The sequence below is a fragment of the Falco punctatus genome, assembly GCF_963210335.1.
Source record: "Falco punctatus genome assembly, chromosome: 1".
Classification (NCBI taxonomy): Eukaryota; Metazoa; Chordata; class Aves; order Falconiformes; family Falconidae; genus Falco; species Falco punctatus.
In genome coordinates this window covers 87260483-87278715 of record NC_137580.1, presented here as the reverse complement: position 1 = coordinate 87278715, position 18233 = coordinate 87260483, and the positions used below count along the sequence as shown (strand labels likewise).

At 36.1% G+C, this 18233-nt stretch overlaps 1 protein-coding gene across 1 annotated transcript; it reads left to right on the top strand.

Annotated features, from left to right (window-relative positions):
• The first annotated feature begins 24 nt into the window (after positions 1-24).
• Positions 25-16677, top strand: CDC45 (cell division cycle 45). The gene is made up of 19 exons (XM_080373959.1): positions 25-526; positions 1652-1711; positions 1995-2087; positions 2545-2682; positions 3278-3421; positions 4406-4461; positions 5065-5113; positions 5777-5838; positions 6212-6262; positions 7046-7165; positions 7550-7681; positions 8076-8174; positions 8425-8586; positions 8787-8925; positions 9283-9366; positions 10453-10571; positions 11047-11123; positions 11866-11932; positions 13097-16677. Exons 1-18 carry the CDS (start codon positions 260-262, stop codon positions 11928-11930), a joined length of 1917 nt encoding a protein of 638 aa, XP_080230085.1. The 5' UTR covers positions 25-259; the 3' UTR covers positions 11931-11932; positions 13097-16677.
• The last annotated feature ends 1556 nt before the right edge of the window (positions 16678-18233 follow it).

The following is an 18233-nucleotide window of genomic DNA, read 5'->3' as shown; positions in this document are numbered from 1 at the left end:
CCCGCCCCCCTCGGTGGCCATTTCGTGTGAGGGCAGAAGGGGTGGTGGCGGCTCTGCCGATGTGGCCGTTGTGGGAGGCTTTTCTGGCCGCTTGGCCCCTCTTCAGTCACAGAGTGTTGATGCGGCCCCCACCCCCCCTTCGCCGGACTCACGTAAAGGGCAAAACAAACAATTCGCCCCCGGTAAAGATGGCGGACATAGCAACAAAAGCCGACACGGTGCTTCCAGCTGAGATGCTCCTGGGATTGGCTAGCCACACATGTTGCTACTCCTTTCTCCCAATCCCATTGGCGAAAACCCGGAACGAGTTGTGCAGTTCGCCCAATCCACTCTGCGAAGAAGAGACAGCCGCTTTTCCATTGGCCCGCGCACCGTGACGAGTAGACCAATAGGAAGGGGCAGTGATTTGGCGCCCAGTTTGAGTGAGGGCGGGCCGAGGTTGCCGCTGTTCCGCCGCCGCTTGGTTGCCGCCGCCATGTTCGTCTCCGACTGCCGTCGGGAGTTTTACGATGTGATTGTCAGCCAGGTACGGGCAGCTGGTCGCGGACAGGGAGGGAGCGGTGACACCCCGGGACGTCCCGGTGGTGGGCGGAGCTATCTGCCTCAGTCCGCTCCCCGTAGTGCTGTGCCGGTTCCGGCCGCCTCGGGGAGCGGAGTAGGGGCCCGCTGTGGGGGTGGCGGCGGCGGCTGAGACGCTGCGCTCCTCGGGGGGCGGCAGGGGTGGGGTGCCCGTGTACCCGGGGCTGCCGGAACGCCGCTGGCGGGCGGACAGAAGGCCCCTGGCCGCGGTGAGGGCCGCGGTCCTGCCCGCCAGCCCAGACAGTTCGCCTCCAAATCCAATACAGTACCCAAGTACTTCGGGTATTCTTGTGGAGCTTTGTTTAACCAAGTCACCTCTAGATTTGTTTTCCTCCTTTATATTTTTTAACAGGTTTGATGGTGTGGTTTTTTTCCCTCCGACACCGAGTCTTGCATTCCGTCTTTGAGGTTTCTTTTGCAGGGTTTCTTGTCGCAGGTCTGGTGGGCTACTTTCATTTTTAACCCACAGTTTGCCTAGCTTTGTTCAGAGTGGATGTGTACACTAAAGTGATAAAGCTTCTGTTGGGTATTTTTTTAGCATTTCTACCTGTGAAACTGTATTATGGACTGTGCAATTGAAAGCATTTCCCTCACCTTCCCCAGCTGTGAGCAAAATCTCAGCACCACCACTACCCCCAGCACTGAAAAAGACACCAGATAAATTTGTTTGCCTTAACAAGGGTTATTTCAAGAGTTGCCTTGCTCCTGTTTTTGCTACAGATTTTCTTCAGTAAAACTTGTTCCAGATTCCACACTGAAAACATAGGCCTTTCTAGACACGATGAAAATAGTTGTAGGGCTGACTAGCTTTGAACTTTTAGAACTATGTGTGGTTCGTAGGAGTCTGAATACTAGTTTCCTCAAAGCAGCTGATGTATTTTGGGTATGTGGGATTGTTTATGTTTACAGGAACAAAAATTGGTTTATTTTGGTTGCAGAGACCATTCAAAAGCAATCCTGTTTTATGCTTATTGTGATCACTGCCTACATTTCTTACTTTAGGGGTTTCACCGTGAGCTACATGTTTCACGTTGATACCTATGCTAATATTGTTACTCTGTTACTTTTGCAGCGTGTTCTGCTTCTTGTTGCTTCAGATGTTGATGCATTATGTGCTTGTAAAATACTCCAAGTAAGTCTTTGTTTATTATCACTATAGGCTAACAATAAAAGAATAAGTGCTTTGAGATCCTTTTAATTGGTTTGAAATGAGGGAAGAGTGAAGATTTAATCTGTTTTCTAACTTAATTTTTCCATGAGTTATGACACTGCACGTTGGCAAGTCATACTCCCAGAGTTCATGTAGATTTGTTATTTCAGATGTCTTCAAAATTAAGATTAGTATGACGCAGAATTCTAGCACTCTATAAGAAATTTTCCCTCATCTCTGCTAACAGCCATTTGCTTCATTTCAGGCTTTGTTTCAATGTGATCATGTGCAGTATACGCTCGTCCCAGTATCTGGATGGCAAGAACTTGAAACTGCCTTTCTTGAGCATAAAGATCAGGTGAAAAAATACTGGAAACTTCTTAAATTGCAGCTGATCTTATATAGATATGTGCTTCTTCCCTTTCCCCAACTTAAAATGTCAGCTTTTAAACTAATTATTATTACTGGTTACCTCAAAACAGTGGTTAAATGTTAACATACCAATAACAAACTTGTCAGGTTTTTTATATTAGCTCAAATTAATGTGCTATGATTTTGATAGAGAAAATTAAATTTGCGCATATTTTGAGATATAAAAGGTGGTGATATTTGGTGTTCAACATCCCTGAATTTGGTGTTGTATCTTAGAAATTCTTTTTCCTCCTCAGACATTGACTATCAGAACAGAAATACAAGTTTTTGCAATGATGACTACTTTGGAGGTTTTGTAAAGACGTTTCCCGTTTTCTGTGTTTCCTGCTAATTTAAGTAAAAAGCATTCTCTTATTTTTCTTATTTTTTTCTTTTGGTTGCAGTTCAAATATTTTGTTTTTATTAATTGCGGTGCCAACGTTGACCTTCTGGAGATCTTGCAGCCTGAAGAGGATGTTTCTTTTTTCGTATGTGACAGCCACAGACCTATCCATGTAGTGAATGTTTACAATGACACACAGGTAAATACATTTCTTTCACAATAAAAATCTTCACACTGTGATGGGTGGTGTAGTGCTTTTCTTTGTTTTGCAAAACTGCTTGCAGTGTTAGCTAGTAGGTCAGGAAGCAGTATTAATGGATATTTGCACTAGTAACGTACATAATCAGAAAAAAATTGTTTTCAGTAATAAAATATATACCGTTAGTAGTCTGATGTCAGTAGTAAGCACCTGTTAATCCTGTTGCTATAAATCAAACTGCTACAAATTGGAGCATAAACATCCTCCAGAATGTAACATGTACTCTCAGCATCTAGCAACACCTAGAATTTGAGTATTAAGCACAGAGTATTTGACAACATCAACAAGCAAAAAAAATTGTATTTTTTTCAGTAATGCCGTGACAAAGGAATAAATTTTTTACTCTTAATTTTGTATAAGTGTGGTCTTTATATTACAAAGCAATATTTTTGTTATGCCAGGAATCTATCACAGCCAAAATGAATTTTTAGTTTCTCTTACTAAGCATCTGAAGTATTCTTCTTGTTCATTTGAAATGTGTTGTAATCACTAAATATGATACTTTATTTTAAATAGTTTTCCTTTTTATTGCTAGATTAAGCTATTAGTTAAACAAGATGATGATCTTGATGTTCCTGCTTATGATGATATCTTCAGGGATGAAGAGGATGAAGAAGAGGACTCGGAGAATGAAAGTGATGGGTCAGAACCTGCAGAAAAACGTAGACGTCTTCAAGAGGTGTGTTTCTGCTACTTTATTATGAAAAGAAGGAAAATAAAACACTTATTACGTGCACTTTACATCATCATAATGGCATATGATTTTTAAAAATTATGTTCCAAGATTAGGTTATGCGTAATGCTGCCATTGTGTAACCAGTGAACCAAAAAGATCCATCTCTGATCATGTGCTCTGGGCTTTTCAGTCTAGCAATACAACTTGTTTAGATATAAACTTTTTTTTTCCTAATAATTGTTTGTGAAGGTAGAAGCTCAAAAATAAGTTAGCAATACATTTTGTCTGTCCTTGTAGCAGTAAACTAACAGAAGTATATTATGGTAGACAAAAAACTTAATTTGCCATATGTTATTTGTAGCATATTTTCTATTTGTACTGTAAAAGGAAGCAAAGGCTTGAAGCAAGCAATATTAAAAGACAATTAAATGCAAAGGCATTCTAAGAGTGTATGTTTTTTCCTACTAATCTACAAAGGTTGCTAATTCAGCAAAAGCAGATATCAGAAATTTAAAGGAAAATCTATAAAGAGCATACACACAAACTGTTTTCAAATCTGTTAAGTATTTCACAAATATTAACTTGTTGGAGTTTTCAAGCTGATGATGCTATTTATGGAGCTTAAATATACAGTGAGTGCCTTCCCCCCTGCTCCATGCCAAAGTTCATTATCTCATCTTTATTTCTCTGTGTCGTTTTTATGTTGTGAAATGGTAGGATGCAATGTTGCTAGTGTTGAAAATACTGTGTACTGGGCTTCTTATTTGTGAAGGTGGGCTAAATAAATGCTAGCACAGAAAGATGCCATGACTTTATAAAAAGTGTTTTCCTTGGAAAAATATTTGATAGTAATATTTTTGTCATTAGATGTTACTAACAGGAATCATTCTTATTTTTGATTAAGACTTAGTCATTAAAGTATCTGAATAGGTGCTAATCTACCAGAGTGGTTTTTTCTAGCTTTTCAATATCCAAATTAATTTACAGGATGTAATAGAGAGAACAATGAAAAGACGACAAAGGCGAGAATGGGAAGCACGCAGGTGTGTTTAACTGGGTTTTTTATGTTGCTTGTATCCTTCTTTCTCTTTTCTTTGATTAAAATCTTGTTGAGAATATAAAAACATGATACTATATACTGCTTGATTTGCAGGATGCTTTAGTTCTAACATTATTCAGAAAGCAGAGAGAAATATTTACTATCTAAAGATAAAATGTTTAAATGGGTAATAGCTGTACATAGTAATTTTTAAATTTGAGTAGCAACTGGTGCATTGCTTCACTTGAAGTAGCTGCAGTATTCTTATCTTGTCTATCTTAGGGTGAAATTTGTGTTTCTGTTTTCTTCCTTTACAGTCCCGCTATTGTCAATAGCAATGAGCAGGAGCAAATCAGACAGGAAAAGTTCATTAAATCCTTCCTCAAATGCTAGTTTCTTTTTTGCTTTACGAGTACATTTAAGTATGTTTTCCATGTTACTACTAAAATCTAATTGCAGAAAAACAGCTTTTAGCCCAAGTTTAATTTTTTTATTAATTGTAAAAATTAAATTTAAATATTATTTCACAACTCCTGGCATATATTTTTAATTGGATCCAATGACCAGGTCACCACTTAGTGAATGTGGGTTTTTTTCCCCTTTTCAGAAGAGAAATTCTTTTTGATTATGAGCAATATGAATACCATGGGACATCAGTAAGTATAAACTGTAATTTGCTGTAAAAACACAATGTGCCAAGTAAAGTAATTGGACAATATTCAATGTTCTATCTAATACAATGTTATAATAATCTAACAATTTTATACATTATGATAATATAGTTATATTGGGGATTTTTACATTTTATTGTTATATATAAGATGTCATATATGTATAAGTAGTTTGACTTAGCAGTTTAATGTTTTCTGGTTGTGTACATCCAATTTTATGGTTGATTAATTACTTCATAGAAACAATACTGGTAGACTGGCAGGCAATGGCCAACTGAGTCACAGTGGCGAATGTGATGTTAACAGTGGGGGAAAATGACATACCAGAACTAACAACAAAAACTGTTATTTGATGTCTAAGTATCAGGATATTTCAAACATAGCACTTAAGATATCAAACTGTTCCTTCTGTCATTTGGCCTCTTGCCTGATTATGCTTTGTTAAGTGCTGCTTTATATGTAATGCAGGTTTGCAGAGCTGTATATGATATTTTTCTTTCTACTTAGTGTCTCAGAGAGTAAGACACTGGCAGATTGTCAGACAAGTGTGATTTGTAGAGCTTTAGTAACACGCTAGTACTTGGCAAATTTGTTTAAGTGAAGGTATTGTGTTTAGTTATCCTGTCTTTTTGCTTTTCTCTCATGTAGTCTGCGATGGTCATGTTTGATCTGGCATGGATAATGTCTAAAGATTTGAATGACATGTTGTGGTATGTTTCCGTTACCATTTTTCATAAGTGCTAGAAGCTTAAACCCTTAGTAAAAAGAGGCAAGATTTCCCAAATCTATTTGATTTCAGTAGTAGGTTCCCGTTTATTTTGTGAGTCTTGAATTTGTATGTCTTGAATTGGAGGACACATCTGTGTGAATTAGAGGCAACCAACAGATTTTGCATGGAAAAAGGGAAGATGGTGCTGTATGTGTATATCTGTTAAAGGGGGAATAATATTTGTTATTAACTTCTACATATTGTTGGTAAATGGTGTTTCTGACTTGTTCTGTTACATGCTTAGACAATTTAATGTACTGTACTGGAATTTTTTTTCTGTTAACTTTTCCCCCTTTTTTTCTTTCCAATTTTAGGTGGGCTATTGTTGGCCTGACAGATCAATGGGTCCAAGATAAAATCACTCAGTAAGAAATACTTTCTTTTAAATATACTTTTGTTATTATTATGTTTTATTTATTAATCTATCTTTTAAATTTATTTTTTTTTAGGAGTTACTAATAGCAATTGATAGGGATCAGGAAATGTATGGGAATTAGTATAGCACAGGATAATTAATAAACAGTGATATTAAATATCTTAATGACTGAATGTGATCTGATGCCTTCCAAAAATGGAAATATATATTAGAAAAACCTGTATTTTCCTTTTATACCACTCACTTTATACTATTTTTTTTAAATTCACTTTAGTTTATAATTTTGTGAACTGGTGTTTAATAGCAGTTGACATAAACATAAGCTTGGTATAGTTTTATTAAAGGAAAAAAAGTGTATGTTCTGTATCCTCCAGCTTCCTTTATAGTTCTAGTTAACAAGTTTTAGATATTTTTTTCTTGTTTTTATTTCCTTCTAGATACTGTCAGATTTCTAGTAGTACATGTGTAGACATTAATTCTGGTGTTCTATTGTTAGTAGACACTGATGTTTTTAAGGAAATAAATGCAATTAATTAATTTCATTGGTCAATCTGTCTCTGTATTGGTTTTATTTTAGCTTCAGTTGCCTGGGTGTATGGCTGAATATCAACAAAATATTATTTAACAATTTGGGTTTTTTTAAAGGTGTATCTACATTTTTCAGGCTGCTGACTGACCGATGTGTAAACTTTAGGAAGCATTTTTATATTCTCATAATCAAGAACAAAAATACAGGGGAAGAAAGTGATTTAACGGTTTGTTTCTGTTTAAGAATGAAGTATGTGACTGATATTGGAATCCTACAGCGTCATGTGTCTCGCCATAACCACCGCAATGAGGATGAAGAAAATTCTCTGTCAATCGATTGCATGCGAATAGCATTTGAGTATGAGTATCCTTGCATAAGGTCTGGGGAAAAAGAACTTTGTAAACCACAGTTCAGTTTTTATCTAGGAAAAAGAAATAAATCCCAGCACCATCTCTGCTGCTGAGAATGGAATTAAAAGAAATGGAAATGTGGATGTTTTGTTGAACATGAATCCCTACTTCAACAGCTCATGTAGTTCGGTTCAACTTAACCTTTCAGAGAGTTACAAGTCAGTGTTGCTTGTCTTGTGTTACATGCACATGCAGCTTCTAACTCTGTCTTATGTAGTGCAACAATGCAATATATAAGGGCAACTGAAGACTAACTTACTGTTCGGCGGGTTTTGTTACTATTTGTAACTTCAAATGATACATGTATTTATAATTATTAGCCCTAACTCCTGTTCAGTCTGCGCCTGGCACTTTACCAGCACTGGTCTCTATATGAAAGTCTCTGTAACACTTCATATACCTCTGCGAGCCTTAAGCTTTGGTCCGTACAAGGGCAGAAGAGGCTCCAGGAGTTTTTGGCTGACATGGGGTGAGTTATAAAAATCTGGATCTCGATTAAAAGATCGTTTGTTTCAATGAATTGTGGGAAAATATTGAGAATATAGCTTGTGAGTAAACTTGTTAGTTTTTAAATATGATTTTGGGGCCCTCAGTAGCTTGCAGTGTCAGAGTTGAGTTACGCAGCTTGTGTCTTGGTGTACAAAGAATACTTCATGTGTATACCTTTATGGAATAGTAGATTAATATGTAACCTATGCTTTTTCACATTTGCTCTTCAATCATTAAAGAAAAAAGAATGTAAACAAATGTAGTCAGACTTAACTTGCTAAATTATCTAATATTAAAAAAGACTTATGAAAGGAAGGGAAAATATTTGTTTCTTTTGGCATATCTATCAGTGTATTTTTTCCTTCTGTTTTTAGTTTGCCTTTGAAGCAAGTGAAACAGAAGTTTAATTCCATGGACATGTCTTTGAAAGAAAATCTTCGGGAAATGATTGAAGAATCTGCAAACAAGTTTGGGTAAATTGCTTTAAATAAAATGCTTTATCTGAAAATACTTTTCAATGCAGTTAATATTTTTGTATATGTAGGGTGTAGCATCTTGTTTGAAAAATGGTTTGAGGTTGATGAAGTAATACTAGGCTTGATGCAAATGTTAGGTATGATTTCTCTTCATGTTCTTAACATTAACATACTCAGGAGATGGCTGGTCAGTGTTGGTAATAATATTGCTAATGTTAATCTTTACTGTTTTTATTTTGCTTTGCAGAATGAAAGATTTAAGAGTTCAGACCTTCAGCATTCACTTTGGCTTTAAGAACAAGTTCTCAGCAAGTGATATAGTTTATGCAACAGCTTCTCTCATGGAGAATATAGAGAAAGAGGGCCACGAAACAACTAATTTCATTAAAGCTTTGGACAGTCTCTCCAGGTACTGAAAATATATCTCTTTGTTCTTTTAGAATTTTATTTAGGGAACAACATGGGTTACTTATGAAGGATCAATGCATCTTTTAGATAAGTCAGTGAAGAACAATCAAAGTATTCCTGTGAATAGCTTTTAGATTTCACTTCTATGTGAAAAGCTTTATTTCTATATCAAAGTGTCTATTTTGATTCTTTCTGTTGCAGGGGTAACCTGGACAAACTGCACCAAGGACTGGACCTAGCCAAAAAGCAGTTACGTGCCATTCAGCAGACAGTGGCCAGCTGTATTTGCACCAACCTTGTAATTTCTCAGGGGCCTTTTCTGTATTGCTGTCTCATGGAGGTCAGAATTCTAGTTTTTGGCTGTCTCATTTGACTGTTATATTTGGCTATATCAAACTTGAATAACACTGTTTTCCTTACTGCTTGATGGAATAAGAATGCCTCCATCAGGAAGAACCTATTTATTTATACTGTGCTATCCTCTGATGGGTCAATATTGAAGTCTACTCTGAACTTCCCAAAGGAAGATTCAGCCCTCTCAAAGGGGGATGTGGGTGAGCTCAAACACTAATATTGTATGGTTCTTGTTCAGCGTTGTTTGAGCCACACAAAACTTTTAGACTTTCAGTAGATACTAAAATTCAGTAAATGGAAGAATCATCTTGGATTGTAATTGAAATAATTCTTCTTTTCCTAGGGCACACCAGATGTGAAACTGTTTTCCAAACCAGTGTCTCTGTGCCTGCTTAGTAAATACTTACTCAAGTCATTTGTTTGCTCTGTAAGTAAATCAAAAGCTTTTGACTAACAAACTTCTGGCCTATGTAGTTGTTATTGTTCTGTTGGATACTTGCAGTCAATTATTAAAAACATATGAAAATATTAGTAATGTATTTCCGTTAATTGGTTGGATAATTTTAGCACATCTGTGAATGCTGTTCTAGGAAATTTTCATTACTAAGATACTGTCTAAAACCTTTGTGTAATTTTGTAAGTTTTGAGGGAGCATATCACTAAATGTGTACTTTGAAGAGTCTGTTTAAGTAAAATCCTCTGATCTTTAAAACTAATACAACTGAAATTAAATTGCATTTATCTTTTGTACTATTAGTTACACAATTCATTAAGGTTGAGAACTGTCTTCAGAGTGAGCTCTTCTAAATTTGTAAATCAAATTTATGGTGATCTGTCTTTGCCAGATTGCATCTTTATGTCCTCATTTTGAAAATTAGATGTGATAAATAACTAGTTTGCCACTAGGACCAGGACAGCATTTTTAAAACTCGCTGCAAAACATCTACCTTAAGAAGAGAACACTTTAAGCAAGCTTCTATTTTGTTTACTGTAATTATGAAGAATTTTTTTATTAATTAAATCACAAAACTTGTTAAACTTTCAGCTTAGTGCTGTAAGACAATATGACAGGGGAAAATAATTTCTAGTGAAGACTGTGTTTGTCAATGTTTTACCTTTTGTATTTCATATAAAATGATTTTTGGAAAAAAAAAAAAAAAAACACCTGGTCCATGTTTTTAATACCCATACCTGCAGTTCTGGTTTTGTGGGGGTTTTTTGTTTGTGGCGTTTTTTTTAAGAGCTTTTTCTTTACTGTAAATCATATCTTGTCTGCCCACATAATTTCAATGTTACAATGGAAAGCAAGATTGGAGAAAAGAATTGAATTTTTTTCCTTAATGTGACTTTACTCTAGGAAAGAAGGGGATTAAGAGATTGTGTAAAGAAACAGTCTTCTGTTGAACCACATTATAGTGATATCCTTAAATTAAGATTTATAATAGTATCTCACATGCAAAGCTGAAACTAAATTGTTTCCTGAGTTTTGTCTAACAGTCTTTCTGACTTCCAGACAAAAAACAAGCGTTGTAAATTGCTGCCACTGGTAATGGCTGCACCAATGGATGTTGAACAGGGAACTGTGATCATGGTGGGGATTCCTCCAGAGACAGAGAGCTCTGACAAAAAGAAGTAAGCATATTGTTTCAAAGTTCTTCCTAAAGGTTATCTATAGACTTTTCCTGTCTCTGAAGCAAATATGTCTTTCCTGTACCTATTTAACCCTGAATATGTTGATTTGAATTGTATCCTCCTTAAAAAACATGCTTTTTCATATGGTATGCATGAGAAATTTTGAGAGAGGATACAGATGTTCCGCAGTTTCCTTGCAATTTGTTGTTAAGGTTTTTTTCCCCTCTCCCTCTTAACTATTTCTTTATCTTACAAGAAGGCAGTAGTTCACTATATGACCCATGACTTCATTTCTTAGACCCTGTAATGTTAAGATTCTTGCGCTTGAATAAGCGAGGTACATGTTGAATACCAGGCACATGAAAAACATCTGGAAGACATTTTCAACTCTCAGCAAGGAAAATGTTCCATGTTTCTAGCTTAGTAAATCTATCCTTTTCTGTAATGCTTATTTGGTTTTTTGTTCCTCTTCTAGCTTTTTTGGAAGAGCATTTGAGAGAGCTGCGGACAGTACCAGTTCCAGGACTTTACATAACCATTTTGACATGTCAAGTGAGTAATGCTGCCTATCGCTTCATTCACCAAATAGTCCTTTAGGGGTCAGTGTTTACGCAGTCTCCATAAAGCATGACTGTAGACAGTATAGTCATTTGTATCTTAGATGCAAACATCGAGGGTGTGTATGTAACACACTATTCCTGAGCCTAGCATAACACAAAGTTTGTTTGTCAGTCTTTTTTCGAAGTGTTGTCTTGTGCAGATATGATTAACTACTAATACAAGCACAGGCTTGTGTATCTTTTTGAGATGATGTACGTATGCGTGGGGTAATGATTTTCATATGTGCACTTCAGTGTAAAATCTATGAGGTTATCTGTGAGGGGTTTTATATTTAGCAGCCAAACAAAGTATGGTATTCATGTTACGAGATGCATTCTTTATTGTCTGTTTGAAAAATGAGGCACTTGTACAATGAGATTTGCCTATCTTTGTCCGTGCTTAAAAAAGGCAGTTTTTAACATAAGTGCTTACATATGCATGTTGAACATACAAAGAAACATGCCTAGATTTTAAAAGTGGCTGCTATATCAAGTTGCAAGCACCTAGAGACCTGAGTTCACTGAAAACTAGGAGCAAGTGCTTTGCATTGTCCAAATAAGTAGTGTCTCTTTTTGCTTCTTAAAGTTGATTAAGAATAGAAATAAGTATAGTCACAATTATTATTCTTTAAGTGTGATTATCTGGTATATCCTTCAGTTATTTGCATCTTGTAATAAAATATTTCATATTTTAGTAATTGAATTGAAAACAGAAGACCGGAGCAAATTTCTGGATGCACTCATTTCTCTCTTGTCCTAAAGGTAAGACAGCATAAGGAGAATTAATTAAAAAAAAATAATTACAAGTAAGTTACTAGCCTGTTTAGTATCTGTAGAATGTTCTAAGAAAATGTGGCAACATCTAGTGAAAATATAAATTGAAGAGTTTCTTATGAAGACAATTGTTTTCTTCTTGGGAGGAGGCAGACAATGTATAAGCAATTTTAGGGTTTTTTTCCTCCTTAAAAGATTTATTTAAGTTTTATCATCCATAAGCTTCTCTTCCACTGTTCTTAACTTCTTGTGGCTTTTTAACTTCAGCTGGAAAAGGAGCAGCAGTTCCTGTCGTGAAAGAAATTGGGGTATTAGCTAATTGTAGGGGATACACTGTTACTGGCTTTTAATTATGATGGCTGGTTTGAGCTGAAGATAGAATTTTGGCCATAGTAATACCATTCTTGGCTTTGATGCAAATGTAGAATTTGCATTTTTGTTTCACAGTCTTAAGGCTGTAGTCTATGTTAGCGTGTAGTTTTTATCTGGAATAAAGATGGGGCTCTAAGATTTTATTTGTAGTTGTGACTATAGCTTCCCACTTGATCAAAGTCTGTTTTAAGCTACTTTAGGGCAAGACAGATTTTGCTGTAGATCTTATGAGACTGTCTAATTGCTGGAATTGTCTTGAAATATTCACTGCTTTTCAATTATGAAAATGATGTTTTTATTGGAGGGTGTGTGTGTGTGTGTCTGTTCTGCAGTGATGGGTGGGAATAGCTTGCTTTCTCCCAAAGAGGCAGCTAAATTGTTTCGTAAAGTCTGTTCAGACAATCTGTGAGGCTGGTTGCAAGTATATAAAGTACCTTATGGCTTTTTCATGTCTAGATAAGATTTGGTGTTTAGTATTAACATGTAAAGTAATCTGACAAGATTATCTCTACGCTACATATACAAAAGCAAAGAAATAAGGCGAAGAATTCGACAGCAGTCTGTGAATGTTGGTAGTCCTAGCCAAATCACATATGACTTAGCTTTTTGCAAAAAGGTATCAAAGCTATAATTTTTCTTCCGTAACGGTGGATCAGTATCTGCAATTGTTGTTTGTTAGATGGCATAGTCATGCGTGGCTTCCAAGATTTCTACTTTTTGTTTCTTTCTTTACACTCTGAATACTGGTTGTTCAGTTTGTCTTCTGTCCTTGTTACACAGTGGTGTTTTCTGGCTTCTTGTGCTGGAAGCTGAGGATCAGGTGCTCTGAAATGATTTTGGATGTTCCAAAGTTCATGGTGCTGCAATGGTGATGTATTGTCTTGCTTTTTCTTAAAATGTACCGTTACAGGCCTGGACCGTTGTTTTTATGCCTCTTGGAAGGTTAAAAGGATTTTAACCTTAGGGCCCACAGACACTGAATGCTGCTTGTTTGTAAATATCCCGTCCTTGTAACGGCAAAAGTTGTCAACCAGGAGTATGTGCAAATTGGACGACTTTTTGTCAAACCTTTTATTAGTAGACATGTTCCTGTAATGATTAGTTGTTGCCCAATGACAAAAAAATAGGTTTGAAGAAGTTCCATTTTTATATTATATTATCATTTAAATATTCTTTTTAAATTGTCTTGAATGCTTTTTTTTTTAATATAAGAAACTTGCTGAAAATCTCCTTGAAGTTCTAGAATGTTGAAACTTTTTTAGTACTATCAGGTTGAGGTCTTGTACTTTAACTGAAACAGCTGTTTTGTGAGATGGATTTTAAACCCCCTAAAAATCTTAAAACCTAAGTACTGAGTAACTGCCAAATACGAAATGAAAAATCAGGGGAATTTCAGTGTTGATAAAGCATTTTTCGTCATGCATTGTGATACTGTATTGTCACTTGTAGCTTGGCTTTGGGAATAACTTTCCTGGAAAGAGTCTAATCCTCAATCCTGTTCCATAACAGATTTCATGTCACTTTTGCCATAGGAAATTGTATGGTTTGTTAAGCTTAATTTGCTGTGCATTGGGTGGCTATGTATATGTGTACATTTGGAATTCTGTTCTTGCAATGTTGCTTGAATTCTCTGTGACTTCAATGTTTTCATGTATTATAATGAATGCGTAAAGGTTATGTATCATCACAACATACTTTGTCCAGAATTTTAATATAGGTTAATTTAATATTAAATGTGGTTTAAATGTAGCAAACGTAAAGCTAATTAAACTATATCTTTTTATTCAAACAGAAGTTATTTATTTTTTAAATATTGTCATTTTATCTGAGTAAAATCCCCGTGCCAAGCTACAACGGCCAAAAAATTGTACCTTCTAAGATAAAACAGAATGCCATCTTTTTGTTTTGCATGTTTACTTGGTAGTATTGACAATAAATGTATTTCCCCCTTACCAGCGTACTTTGGGTTTTGCCTGTACACAGCTTACAGTAATTTTATTACATATCTGAAGTAGATTACTGTGCTTTAAGTCTCTGGAAATGGAAACACTGAAGTTTGTTGGTTTTTTGAACACTGATACCAGTGCCAAGCCACGATGACAATGTAAAAGCTGGGAGTATGTGTGACACTTCAGTGCGCTTCTGAATATTTTCACTTTATCTTTCAGTTGCAAGCTGCTGAGTGAGTTAAGTGAATTTCTGAAATTTATCTTAAACTTATCTGTCACAAAAGAATCACTGTCATTTCCACAGCACTCAATGACTGTAACTTTAGTTCAGCTCTATCATATAGTTAGTGCTTTCATGCTTCTAGATGTAAATATCAGAGAAAAACATGGGTATGTTTAACAGTAAATACAGTGTACTCCGGTATGTAAGACCACCTTCATGCATACAGAATTAATAATGTGTGCTGGGTAAAGCTGAATTTCTACTTGCTTACTCAGTAAATGCATAAAATGTCTTGCACATCCTGGATCTTCGACTCGTGGTTCAGTGGCCATCTATCAGGGAATCCTAAACAAACAAATAAATCCCCTGTTTTCTCCTTCTACCAAACCTGTAGACAGGGGAAAAAAAAAACCACGAGGAAGGCATCAAAAAGCATGGACATGTAACATCTCAGTTTAATTACTATCTCTGTTTTTAGTTACATTTAGTGTTTATGTTTTCAATACATCAAATAGTCTTGATGGGTACCTTAGCAAGCTATTGCTTTTATCTTCTTGTTTGGGGATCTGGTTTTCCTGTTTTATTTCCTCCACCTGCTCATTAGAATCTCTGTGTGAACCTCTTCATCTCACCTCATCAGTTCTCTTATTGCTGTTGTATCCCCTGTCTCTCTCCTGGAACTTCTATGTATTTACTCAATTTCCCTTTCAGGGCATGCTTGGGTTCTGCTACCACTTTTTCCTGCTGTTGTGATAAACACAGATCTTGTGTTGCAATGAAATTGGAAGGGGGGGGAGTGTTTGTGTGTTTTAGTAGGTGACTCTCACAATCTTGAAAAATGGACAAATTTTCAGGCGCATGCACCCTTTAGCTTCGGCACATTGCATCGTGCTGAAAGCATGAGAAATGGGAACTAGTTTTTATAGTGGTTGTAGTTGTTTATGATGTGTTGGTAATTGCTTTACTGGCAGGTTCTTTGACCTCCAAAAGATGTGTAAGCTTCAAGCTGTTGGATCTATTACATGGAGGATAAGCTTCCCTTGTTTCCTCCTTTATTGCTTTTTGGTCTTTGGTGGTTTTTAAGGTTCTAGTTTTCCCAAGGTCTACTGGAGTTGCCAGGAATGCTTTTGCAAATTTTAGAATTGATCAGCTGTTGAACCAATCCCTAGAGCATCCAAATGTGGCCTGAAATCAGTCAGGAATGTTGACTGCTATGTGAAAAGGAAGTTATTAAATCTGTGTGGAAACCTGAAGAAGTCTCTGCTGATAGATAAACACCTTTGCATGTCAACGTGTTAAAATATGTAAAATAGTATCAAACACTCCTTATGTAGTTTATTCTATGTTATGGAGTTTGTAACTTAATATGTTAATATTACTTGGAGAATCATTGTATGGGAAGATCCAAAACTGTGGAATCCTCAGTGTGTTGACATAGAAGTAGCTCAGCTCAGCAGCAGTGAATTGGTGGTGTGAATGGCTCACTGAAACTCTTGTGTAGTTTAGTTAAAATGCTCACTTCTTACAGTTCAGTGTTGGACAGAGACTCCATGCCAGGAACTCTTGACATATCTTCATGAAGAGATGATTATGCATTTGGTTTATTTGCCCAAACAGAAAATGTATCTCCTATGAGTCTTTTAAAATAAATAAAGCACCAAGAAATCGGCCTACCCTCTTAGATGTATGGTGATATTTCACTTAGCCATGTCTGAATACTAATAGAAACGTTCCCTAAGGATTATATTTGAGCTGCAGTACCTTTTTTTCTTCCACTGTGTTTGCTTGCTGTAATAGCCTCGTAATGAGCGCTTTCAATTATTTCTGCTGCTGCTAATCGTTTTTAGAGAACAATAAAAGTATGAAACAAATCCTTTAAAATGTTTTTGTTTTTTTAGGAAAATAAAATAATGAAAATCCTTAAATACCAAAGTACTGAAGTTGTTGAACAAGCTGACTAATTATACCATCCCTGCACAGTGATTCATTGCTGCTTTCTTTCTGGAGTAATAAATTTAGCCATAATTGAAATTGCATAGTAAGGACCTCATCTGATTGGAATTAAAGTGAATCCCTTTCCCCAGAAGATTCATAGTGACTTAATAGACTTGTACTTACCAATATCAAGGGTGCATAGTGGGTAATAATTAATTCTTACTTTACTGTTTCTCTTAAGAAAAAAAAAATAATTACAAATCTATTGTATAAATGGGCTGTTGCGTCTATGCCACTTTAAACATTGTAATAACAGCCACGGGGGGAGACCATGGGCCATTTAATTGGTATCTTGACCACTGTAATGTCAAAAGCAGGTGCTGGGGAAGAGTATAGAAACAAAACAATTGCTATGATGCTTTCTTCCAGATACAAACACAAGTACTCTCCCAGTCCTCAGACACCTTGAACCAGGTGTAGTTTCTGTGTATTTGGTAACTGTCAGTAGTTAACTGTGAACCTGGATAACTTCCTCCTGAATCCTTGTAAAATTCTAGTCTGTGCAATATTCTGTAGTGAGTAGATCAGCAACCTAGACAGATGGGTGAAAAAACACAACTTTTTAGGTTTTTTGGGTTGTTTTTTTTTCAACTTGCCAATTGCTAGCTTATTTGGTGCTCTGTAGTCCCGACCTTACTGTGTACTCATCATTTTGTAAATCTTTTTTATATTCTCCAGTCATCTTTTACCAGTCTTTAGAATCGCAACCTAATTTTCCCTTTTTCAGGAACTGTTCTGTACCCTGATTACCATGTTGCTCTTCTCTGAATCATTTTCAGACAGGGGAGAACAAAACCTACACACAGTATTCAAGGTGTGGGTGCACAAGTCTATGGAGTGGTATAATAGTGTTGATTATTTTCTGTCCCTCTGTTTATTAATTCTTAACACTCAATTTTGCCCTTTTGACAACTGATGGCAAAAAAGTGATGACAAAAACAGTGAAGAGATTATAAACTCTGTTTACAATTTTAGAAACGAATTTTTGGTTACAGAAGTAACAGAAGGTTGCTGTTTATATTTTCTCTGTTGTTAATGGAAATTAAAGTCTCTACAATGATTTCTAAGCAAATTATTTTGTAAACATTCACTATTTTTACTTGCTATTGTAAAACTTATTATATACAGGACAGAAAATATTCCTAGGTTGAATATTTGGTGATGATAGGGGGTTTTGCCTTGATCTAGAGGAGCATGTATGCCGATCCTCAAACTGTCTTTTATGCTTTGGTCCTTAGATGGGAATATGGTTGATACTACAACAATATGGGCTCTATATTCTTCCCACTGCTCACCCTGACTACTCTTAGAGCCTACTGCTTTTATGGCAGAAGCAATCAATGTCAGCGTCTGGTGTGTTTTACCTGCTGTACCATTGATTTGAGTTTATGCTAGTAGATAGCAATCATCACTTTTAAACCTGACAGGATCTGGGAGAGCCATTTTGGTCTTAAAATTCTGAATGGCTTGTGGGAGAGCTGTCATTTGTTTAGCAAAATCCAGTGAAACACTAGAAAGGTTGTAGGCAACTGTCCTGACAAGTGGAATTCAATGGGACCAGAAATGAAGGTAGAGAAGTCCTGGGGAGCATAACATAAATGTTGGAAAGCTTGAGTTTGTATGTTGCTGTTCTGTCGTTCGTACAGCAAGGTTTAATCTTTGTTTTCTGAAATTTTCCAATCAAAAATTTTATTACAAAGTTATATATTCCTTCTACAGTCATGAGGTTTCTTATGGAAAGAAGTAATTA